This window comes from Acanthaster planci, linkage group LG04 (assembly GCF_054643075.1).
Source record: "Acanthaster planci isolate LZ-2023a linkage group LG04, COTS_SCS, whole genome shotgun sequence".
Lineage (NCBI taxonomy): Eukaryota > Metazoa > Echinodermata > Asteroidea > Valvatida > Acanthasteridae > Acanthaster > Acanthaster planci.
In genome coordinates this window covers 18,723,842-18,734,833 of record NC_141780.1, presented here as the reverse complement: position 1 = coordinate 18,734,833, position 10,992 = coordinate 18,723,842, and the positions used below count along the sequence as shown (strand labels likewise).

The 10,992-nt window shown below is 41.1% G+C and overlaps 1 protein-coding gene across 1 annotated transcript; it reads left to right on the top strand.

Moving 5' to 3' along the window:
• Nucleotides 1–6,576: 6,576 nt before the first annotated feature.
• On the top strand, nucleotides 6,577–10,643 carry LOC147799443 (large ribosomal subunit protein eL29-like). The gene is made up of 4 exons (XM_087135887.1): nucleotides 6,577–6,660; nucleotides 8,815–8,872; nucleotides 9,375–9,439; nucleotides 10,140–10,643. Exons 2-4 carry the CDS (start codon nucleotides 8,836–8,838, stop codon nucleotides 10,218–10,220), a joined length of 183 nt encoding a protein of 60 aa, XP_086992013.1. The 5' UTR covers nucleotides 6,577–6,660; nucleotides 8,815–8,835; the 3' UTR covers nucleotides 10,221–10,643.
• The last annotated feature ends 349 nt before the right edge of the window (nucleotides 10,644–10,992 follow it).

The window sequence follows — 10,992 nt, the reverse complement described above, 5'->3', positions numbered from 1 at the left end:
GTAGTGCTCAAAACAACAGGTTACTTTTGTAACCGTTACAGAAACAATGTACATGTGCTCACTTCATCTATCTAGTGTCCCGTGTGTCCAAATACATGTAACTGGCCACGCGCGGGACATATTGTTATTTTTGGGAAAACACACTCATCCACGCACGGGAAATCACTGTTTACATGCAAGTCGTATTTGTTTAATTTGCCCTGGGTTATGAATACTGAGTATTTTCTTGTGCACTGTCAAAACTGTAGCCGAAATTCGCGAGCATGCAGAATGTAAAAAAGACAGTTGACTATAGAGCTGTCAAGTGGAGTGAACCGCCTGCCGCAAGTTTTTCGGCTTGGTAGCATCCTCGAGGTTGTAGGCCGATAAATATAGGCCCAAATTTGCCTGGCACATAATGATTCAAGTTCTGTCAGATTCTCTGCTTAAATGAGCATTTTGCGGCCCGTGATCTGGAGGGTGTTGTGAAGATGGGTGGCAGCCGCATACTTTTATCGTTTGGGAAGTAGCAGCCGCCTGCCGGACTGCCAGCTTGTACAGTAGTTCTCGGAAAAATTGACGAAACGGGTCCCTCCATGTTTTGTAATGGAGTAGAAAGCATCACTTTTTCACAATGGCGATCACGGGGTGATCAGCTGTAGATGGAACTACGCGCATTTCTCTGAGTAATAGGTCAACCTACTGTTGAGCCATTAAAATTGAAAAGGCATAGAGACAAAGAAACCAGCTTTGTGTGTGTATAACACCTGGGAAACTTGGGTCTTTCTTTTTTTAATTTATTTCAGTTTTCACTTTGGTGATATGATATTGCTCAATGTTCTCTGCTACCCATTTATTGCTCAACCTTAGAGACCTGAACTGAGCCCCGTCTGCGTCAGCAGCGAATGGCACTCATGAACCTGCATGAGGTTGCCATCAACCTCGTTCCCGTTGGTAAGATCTTGCCGCACTGAAGGAACGGGCACACAGCCCATTGTACAGAGTCAAGGTGGGTTTGTCATAGCCCATCGGCTAAATACTGTACATCCTGGGACGTTTCAGCCAAGAAATTTTTACGACGGACACAGACAATCTGAACACAAAGCAGCGCGCGAAGATGCTGTCAGCGGGGTTGATTTTATTCGCCCCCTTGCCAACTTAATACCTGTACATGTACTTGAAGACTGTGTGTTCAACATGGTGTCGTTGGCACATACGCATGCCATGAAATATGATTGTACGTGACTAATACGACGATTCGATCCAATTTATCTCTGCTGTGTCTCGTCAGAGGTTTTCCGAAAATATTTTGTGTGCTGCAATGTTTTCTTTTTTTTGTGGACAAAAACGCACCACAGGTTAACACGATTTCTCGTCTTTTTCCTCTCTTGTCTTTCTGTAAACTTGGGAATAGGATTGCTTCCATCATCCCTCTTTCAAGGACGCTTGAAGATTCATGAAGCTTGCTTCATGGGGCAAGTATGCACAGCCGGTACCCGTATCATTTTTTTTATTTAGCTGACCTCAATCGTCACATGTCGGGATGATGGCTTTTGTTTTTATTTGATTTTCATTTTGCATACCAGCTGGAACGTGAATTGAACGTGAATTATTCCTCTGAATACATGTAATACAGTAATCCTTATTCATCGATGGACATATTTGCTTTTCCAAAAAGGATTTTAAAAACAGTTTCAAGAAGAAAATCAATTATTTCCAAAGACATTTTTGAGCGATTTTGACACGGTTGTATTCACAGAACCAGGATCGAATCCTAACCTGACATGACTGCGCACTTGCGCAGAACATGCATTTTAGGAGGAAAACAAAGTACCGTGTTGATGGTGCATTTCCTGCGGTTGTATATCGTTGTTACTCAATCCCCTGGCACAATGTGAACTTGAACCGCAATGGGAGAGCGTAAATGGCGACAGAAATAAACCAGTGGATGTCCTGCTTCCTCCTGGCGGGTTTATTTTGACCCAAGAGATTTCCGACCTCGGAACTTTCAGGGTGTCACATTGCAGAGGGGGAGAAAATCGACTCCTTGCATGGAGACAAAATATAGGCTCGTAAAAGTCGGGCTATTGTGATCCAGTTGTCTTTTCCGACCACATTTTACTGTCTACAAATTATATAGTTCCTATGCAGTGCAATCTTTAATGTGGTCCATGATAATTTCTGTTTGTCATTTACAAGGGCAGGCTATACTTATTTGTTTTATGCAGTGTCGTGGTCGAGACCGCTTAAGACCTTCACAAGACCAAAACAAAGTCACAAGACCAACACAAGACCTCCGATCTCAATTCAAATTACAAGCTATTTAAATGAACTGCAACAAAAGCATTCCTTTGTCATGGTTCATCGTGTTACTTGTGACTGGTTTTGTTATGCATATGGTCTCGACTACAGCACTGTTTTCACGCCACAGCAGTTCATATTGAGCAAAACCGTGATGCCGTTCTAAGCACAACCTGAATGTTGCAGCTATCCAGCGCAAAAAGTTACAAGAATTCTGGATGTTTTCTTTTCTTTGATGTTTCAACCCATTCTCAAAAAAATCATGCACAGTTACGGCAAAGCTACATGAATATATATTAATTTGGGATTTTTGCCCTGCCCGACGTGTATTTTATTCACGGTATACACGTCGGGTAGGGCAAAAATCCAAACTTAATTTACATCTCCCGGCGTAAATCCATCTTGAAATACATATAAATTTGTTTCCCACTTTGAACAGAACCCCTCCAAACTGAGTAACTGGACAGCTTCTGTTGCAGTATGACATCACGATATAGCGCCCTCGTTAATTATTTGTCCAGAAACGCAAGAAAAGTGTTTAAAGGAAGTCGACCACTATTAAATACAATTGAACAGAAAGGGGGTGTTGATCAGATTTCATACATGTAATAATAGTTGGAAGCTGCAAAAACTGACCATCACAGAAAAATTCATTACTTGGACACTTTAATACACATTGACGCCCGTGTACATGTATACATACACACGGGAGTCAGCCAATAGGAGTCAAGTTGGCAGATAGCAAAATGTTATACTGAACGTGTTACCCACAAGAAAAAACCTTTTTGTCTACCTACATGATGAATGGAAAACCACTCGAGAAGGCAAATGGCCATACTTACCTGGGAGTAGAAATAAATCAGAAACTGAGTTGGGCTGATCATATAAGCAGTGTCTCTTCAAAGGCAAACAAGATGCTTGAGTTACTCCGTAGAAATCTCCATAGCTGCTCCCCAAGGGCGAAGGAGACTGCCTACAAAACCCTAGTTAGGCCTAAGCTGGAATATTGTGCTAATGTGTGGGATCTGTACCACCAAGATCACAAAAGCAGACTAAAGTCCAGCAGTGTTTCCTCAATGATTCAAAACCTGGGATGGAAATCTCTGGAGGAGCGTATAGAGCCAGCAGAAGACTCACTTTATTGTATAAATCTATCAAGTAAGTATCAGTGAACACGGATCATTACCGGTTTAAATCTGAGAGAGAGGGGATTACAACACGGATAACATCTTCTGTTTCTTGTTCCCATCAATCGGCACAAAAAAATGTTACAAATTCTCCTTTATACCCAGGACCCTTGTGGAATGGAATCATTTACCGGCCGAAATAAGGGAAGGTTCAAATATTGATACCTTCAAAACAAAACTGTCTAGTATATTGACATATTATCATTAATAAGGAGGACCCAGCACGTTTTAGAGTCAGTGGAGGTTGTCGCAATACTTAGAAGCAGCAGAATACATGGACACTAAGTTGTCAAAACCTGTGCACATAGTATGCACATCTTAGGCCTGTGTTTTTAGACATTTGATGTCAACTGTGTCCATTTCGCCGTATTAAAGTGCTGTAAAAGTGTACTGGGTAATGTATCAGATGTGTTGATTCGGCCAGTCATGAACATTTGAGAAATTAATTCTTTGTTCAATAGCCATAACAAATTGTTCCTTTAATCCGGACATTTGAAAGAAAGTAGAAACACAGTATTGATTTCAGGATGTTGCAATTATCTTTCGTTTCTAATTGATCACAAAATGAAGACGTCTTTTTATGTTCAACAGTAGATTGTGTTTTGACCAATTATTGGGGGTTATTTGTAGACACTGTGGAACGTACATGTATATTGAGCTTAATTTGTACAGTGTACAGGTAACCCGAGACGCTGAAAATCAAGTTTGTAAAAGGAAAACGAGATGATGGCTTTTTCATGTGAAATTACAATATTTGTATACTGATTCATTCATCAGATGATTTCCCCATTGTCCATTTGATACGAGGAATTCGGTAGAAGTAAACAGCCGTATTCATAATCACATCTGTTGTAACATTTTCTGCTAATATTTTTACGGGATGCACCTTTTCATTTCTGCACAATAGGAAAAGTGCATGATCGCACCAACTTTCGGGACTCTATAAATTTCCAACAGAAGAAATGAATTCCACACGAGTGGAAATTCACTCCCTTCGACTGAACCTAAGGGCAACTCGACAATTCGAGTAACATTGCGTCACTATAACATCGTGATTTCACTCGAGTTTCAAAAGGTGGTTCACTTTCGAAACTACTCGTTGAGACTCTATGTTTGTAATGTTAATTTTACTTCAAGAAAACTGGCTTCTTGCATTCTGCTTTCATCCTCTCGCCTTATTTTTTGTTCACTTGCAAGCTCCATGGATGTGGGCACGACTGAGGTGGAATGCGAAGGTGGTTCGTCACCCCTCACCATGGTGGTGGGGGTACTCGCAAGTAATTAGACATTGTGTTGATAAATACACACATCCCACCCCAATCCTATACCCCAACCCCCCAACTAGATACCCAGTGTGTTACCGTGGTGGGAGAGGGATCCACTTGTCACCGTTGTCACAGAGCACTCCCGTAGTCTGCTGTCAATCTGACAAAGAAATAACTTGTCACGTTTGTTTAGTGACTTTGGATAGATTGGACTTTAAGTTATGTAAACTGAGAATGAACTCCAGTAAACAACATAGATTTATAGTTCTGCGATGAGCTAGGTCGGTGACTAATTATAACAAGAACAGAACTGATACTGCTAGGATTTCAATTGTCAGGATGGAAGGGCTCTGCCCCTTTGGTATATAAAATTGTACATGTATTACACGTTCAATTTTACATGATGTAATCGCTTCTGAACGCTGTTGCTGTCGATCTAGTAGAGAAAGAAAACTTTTCGTTAAAATTTCATGACAAAATTTGCCAAAACCAAAATCTCAATTAGTGTCACAGGAACCGCTTAAACAAAAAAATGTGGCAAACAAGTTTTCACCACACCTGAAATATATCTACTGCAAAAAGAGACAACAAAAAACAATTTAGCAACATTTGAGACAGTGGTTAGATAAATAAAACAGGCAAATAACCCGTAGCACGGGTGCAACTTTCATCGCGCTGGATAAAATTACTAGGGCTACCCACGCAAAGCGAGATAAATTTAGACCCTCTCGTAAGTCGTCATAACACAATGTACGTCACGTCGTTTTGTCGTGCACTTCAGACCGCTCCACGGCATCCCACGCGCATTCCAACTTTCTTTAGTGTCCCATGGCTTAACTGTACGTATGGTCACTAAAGCACGCTGGAGTGGGTGGGGGCGGGGGTTGAGACGGGTGAACGATTAGCCAACATACCCTCGTGACAACCTGCATGGTAACGCGGGTCCGGGTGGGGTCAAGTGACGTGGCAACGCACCAACTTGACCCTAACAACCATTATGATGGGAACAAGACTCTGTGGAAAACTTCTTGAATTTTTCGAAATCAGACCAACTTCATTTCTCCAAATAAAATAAGCCTGTACAACCGATACGCCCATAACGATGTATCAGTCCACGCCCCCTTATTTTCCCGACATAAAACCTTGCTCTAGCCATTCGTGAAATTAACAAGATAACCTAACAGTACCCCACTGACGTAAATCCTGCTGATAAAAAGAACCCGTGTGTGGAAAGAATAACACTGCAACAAAAGTAGAGGGAGTTTCATGATTTCCACAAGTGTTGGGCTGGAACCTGACTGTACCGAGCGGATCGGATCAGTAGAAATGTCACACTACACGCAAGCGTAGACGTGGCGCAGTTTACGAATGGTGAAAGGAGTAGACTGCTTCACAGTCCCTCCTTTTGTTGTTTTGAATGCCTTTGTGGGTGTTTGTTGGGCATTGCAGTCGCCAGTTATGTACGTTTTTGGTTAGCCAGTCTGTGGTATTCCAGTGCGATTGCATGATTGCCAGTGGCCAATGCCATATCTAGGTGGAGATCAGTTAATGGAGGCAACGTGCTTTAAGTACACTGAATTTGACACCACAGGACGTGCCATTCTTCTTTCTCGTGTTTTCTGTATGTATGCATAAAAAAGTAGCACCCCAAAATTCTTTCTGGATCTGTATTTCTGTTGTTTTTTAATGCTTTATTTTTGTTTGTATTAATTTGAATGTTAAGCCTTACTGCTGCCACCCTACAGAAATAGAAATAACCCCATGTCTTTCACAAAATTGCGAAACCCCACCGAATCATTACACATCAAGTCCGCAACCATGACCTGAGAAGTTCCTTTTTACGATTACAACAAAGCATAGCGCCCTCTATAGGTAGGCCTTTTTCATCGGCCATTTTAATTTAGAGCGAGGAAGCTGAATAAGAACCGGTATGATTCCATCCAAATCATAGGCATCCGAACTCCTGAAAGAATAATGTGTACAGTTTTTAACAAATAAACGTTAAGAGAGTATTTTGTGAAAAGAGGGAAATGATTTGTTTGAATTTTAATATGAAAATGCTTTGGTTAAATGACTTGGAGGACAACTCATTAGAATAGAAGCCTTTGCACAGTTACTTTCGCTTCGAACGAAAAGCTTCATCTTTCAATCACGGAGTAAGAAAAGTGCTTTGGCATCATGAAGTACAGAATCTGATATGCTTTCTCTTGAAAGTAGAACTGTTGGTACTCTTTACATTTAGGAGTCCGTTCTAAGGATAAACCTGCACAAAAGGCTGTAGCCAATGCCTAGGCCTACTTTCTTGGTTACAGAACTTAACTGCGTAGGCTATCATGCAGTACAGTACATGTACATATGTCATGTACATATACATGTACGGATACATGGGGACTGTTAGCCCTACAAATAGGGCTGTAGTGGCTCTCTTTTACAATTTGTCTCTTCTGTCGCCACCACAGCCCTACCTCAAGGCACGTATTCCTTAGTTAGAGTTTGGACTTTTATATGAGCACCCTGAAGCTTTCCCAAACCATATATTTTTCGATGTGTGGCGCCTAGAAAACTGGGCATGTGATATTTCTATGCTGACCATGGGCAGCGCCATTTTGAAAAACAAAAACAGCGCTTCATGCGGCTGAAGTCAAGGCACCCAACAGGTGCTGTAGGTGCATAATCAATGTTGTCACAGTATTGCTCAGTAATAAGTTGGGCGCGCACTTTGCTAGTGTATAGTACGCCCTCAGCACATATGTGGAGCATGATACAGCAGGTGTGGGAAAGCTGTAGGGTGGTCATATAAAAGTCTGAACTCTGAGGAATACGCCGGTGTAGGTAAAATTGTCGAGTCTTTCTCATTTCGGAAGATATTAGGATTCAAAGTTTGTGACAATCCTGCAGTTTGGATTTCAGGCATTTAACTAGACGTGCCTTGAAGTAGGGCTGTGGTGGCGACAGATAAGAGACAGATTAAAAAGAGAGCCACTACAGTCCTATTTGTGGGGCTAGGGGATTGTATACTTGGGGACCCCCCAGTTTTTTGACATTTTAATCTTGCAAAACTGGTAAGTCCCCCTAAAAAGAAAGGCAACACTCTCTTAATTGCGCTGACCCTATTTTTTGGAAATTTCAAATTGTAAATTGTAAGAAAATGTGACCTTTTACTGATAAACTAACCATGCAAATTGGTGGAATGGTAGGCAAAAACCCTCATTTTTTGACAATAATATAGGTTAAATTCTTCAAAATAAACGCAAACACAGATGTTTGATATAGGTAGAAGTTCATTATGAGGGTCTTCAGGGGTAGATTTGCTCCAGAAAGCGCAACCAGAGGTTTTCTCACGTAAAACTACCTGACCCTGGCAGAGCACTTGTCAAAATGCCATAGCATACAGAACCTTCAAAAAGATGGATGTAGTAGGCCTTACTACCGTAACTTCTAAGAATTCATGTTTTTTACATGTTCATGATTTTTTACTTTCTAGCATAGCAACGTCTTGACCAAAATGACCCTTCGTGTCACTTCTTGACTTGCCTCAGGCCACTTATATTTAGTGGCAAATATTGAAATAAATCATATTCACACATTATGTACACTGTATATTGTACATGAATATGGCTAATAATTAAAAGTAATGTTTATTTATATTTGTATAATATTTATATTTATCACATATTTATTAATACTGATAAAACCTAATACTTATTAGGCTCCTAAATATCATAGTCAGTGTGTCACATTTAAAATGAATGAAAGTTTGAGTGACAACTTATGATAATAACGGTCATGAAGATGCTGTTGGTGCAGACCAACTGGCCACCATCTCATTTGCATGCTATAACATTTTCAGATTTTACGGGATAATGTGGATGGGCTGTACTTGGAATTATTTTATTATGTTGGGCTCAATTGTAACCCGCTGCCTACGTCATCACCTCAGAAATGACACAAGCTTCACTAGCGTGACTAGCTGATGGGTAGGATGAAATCTCAGGTATTCCCTAACGGTTCTTGTTTCTTTAATAGTTGGGCCCAACCCTTCACTTTCAGTCACACTCTCACATGTATTTGACATATTACAGGAGTTCGGTCAACAGAGCACCATGGCCAAGTCCAAGAACCACACCAGTCATAACAACAGTAAGTGTTACCTCTAAAGTTTATTCCAGATGTTGTCAGAAAACGAGGAGTAAGAAACTCTTCACCATGACAGGCTGATAGTTCTTTCCTTCACTTCATTACTACTGACGTACTGAAAGAGTTTAACTTTTTAAGAGTCCTGATGGAAGGAAGCATTCTGAGGCCACTTCAGTTCATTGGTTGGTTCAAAGCGCACCATGGTAACGGTCCACTGTTCTGCTGTAATTACCATAACTTGTCAGTGGCCGTATTCCGGGTCTTGGGGGGGGGGACGGGGTAAAATGGAAAATTTGTCTAATAATGACTTCAGTTTTCTTCAAATGTAACATCACTCACAACGCCACTAAAGACGTGGTAGTGCCGTCTCTAAAGAGATAGTTCTGTCACTTGCCAGCATCCCAGCAATGTAGTAAACAGGCTTCCTGTATATTTGATAAAGTCTCCCAGTGGGAGTCATAGTGAAAGTGTTGCTCATTTTTTTCTGTTTTTCTTTTTCACATAGGCCGCAAGAACCATCGCAATGGTATCAAGAGGCCAAAGAAAATAAGGAGTCCATCTCTAAAAGGGGTGCGTATCATCTTGGCATGATGTTGAGAGATTAGCCCTTCCCAAATCTTTAAAAGTCCTTGAAGGTTTTTGTAGGATTCCTGAGGATTGAGGGAGGCCGAGCCCAGACACTTTTACTCTTCATGGCACTCATTGGTTCATAAAAATTTTGAAAGCAATGAAGTTTCTTGCACAGTTTGGGGCTTTGGGAAGATTCGGGAAGGTTCATTGTGAGAATGAAGGGACTTAGCAGAATTGTTGTAACATCATCATTACTTAGCCAGGGTTGCTTTATGTTTTGGCTTCGTAACAAGGTCTTTGAAAGAAAACGTTTGTCGATTTCCCTGTATCCAATCCAGTTAGAGGGTTACACTTGGAGGAAAAATAGGAACTTGTTTATTGGTCATGACTTTTTACGTACTGTACATACTATTTTTCTTCATGGTATCTTTTTCTGTGTCGTGTCCGAAGTCTTGAGTCACTGACCATTAGTAATTCGCAGTTCCAACCTAAATTAGTATTACCTTGTAGGAAGGCCTCCTTTTCATGCAGCCGTGAAAAGTGTGTAGCAGACTGCAACATGTTCTATTTGGCACTGCAAAAATACATTTTCATCATGCAGTCTGTAAAATTTTGAACAAGAATCGAATTGTGTTGAATTTTGCAATGCTATACGAGGGAAATTGATCGGTAATTTTCTTGTCTTTGTTTCCCCTCAAAGGTCGATCCCAAATTCCTGAAGAACATGCGATTTGCCAAGAAGCACAACAAGAGACACCCGAAGCCCAAGGCTGAAGCATAAAGTGGACAATATGTATTAAAAACAGGCAAACTTTGGGGGAAAAAAACCCTTGGTTGTGGTTGACCTTCTACAGTCAGTACAAACACGGATTTCAACAAGATGTCTTTAACTCAATTGTGGCAACTTACAAATTTACTGGTGTAATGAGTGGAACCCCTCACCGTGAAGCAGTGTGCTCATCAAGTCTCTTCGTCTGTCTCAGCTGTCGGGGGGGGGGGAGTGTGCGAAAATGTTCCGCTGCATCCAGCTGGTTGAACCATTGGAGCTCTAGATGAATGCAATACAATCTACAGCCTACAACCATCAATGATCTTGGTTCTTTCTCCCTTTTCAGAATGTATAAAGACCTTTTTTCCAACTGTGCTTGGGTCTTTTTGAAAGGGCACTGAATAAAAAGAAGGGTCATACCTTGCCAAGGGCAAAGAGCGGTTATGCTTTGATTTGTTGGAAATATTCACACAGTTTTCGTGTAGCTTCTCAGACATTGTCAACTCAGTGGGAGATTCAAGGGAAGGTGGGGTTGATAGGGGACTGTTTTCCTTTTGGGACACTCCCAAGGAAATTTAAGAGAAAGATGACAATAGATGCACGTTAGCCCCTCCTTTGCTTCTCTGTGAAGTATAATAGTGGCCCCTTCATTTCCGTCTGATGAGTCCACTTTTTTCAGTTATAAGCAAAAAACCAAATGAGCTGCATGTATCTGGGTCATTCTATACATTGGGGGTCCAAAAGTGCGACATATTTTGGTGCCTCTGTTACACCTGATCTGTGG

Coding starts and splice junctions, on each gene's coding strand:
- LOC147799443 (XM_087135887.1), top strand. CDS start 8,836: ATGGCCAAGTCCAAGAACCACACCAGTCATAACAACA. Junction 8,873..9,374: donor CCACACCAGTCATAACAACA/GTAAGTGTTACC, acceptor TTTTTCACATAG/GCCGCAAGAACCATCGCAAT. Junction 9,440..10,139: donor GGAGTCCATCTCTAAAAGGG/GTGCGTATCATC, acceptor TTCCCCTCAAAG/GTCGATCCCAAATTCCTGAA.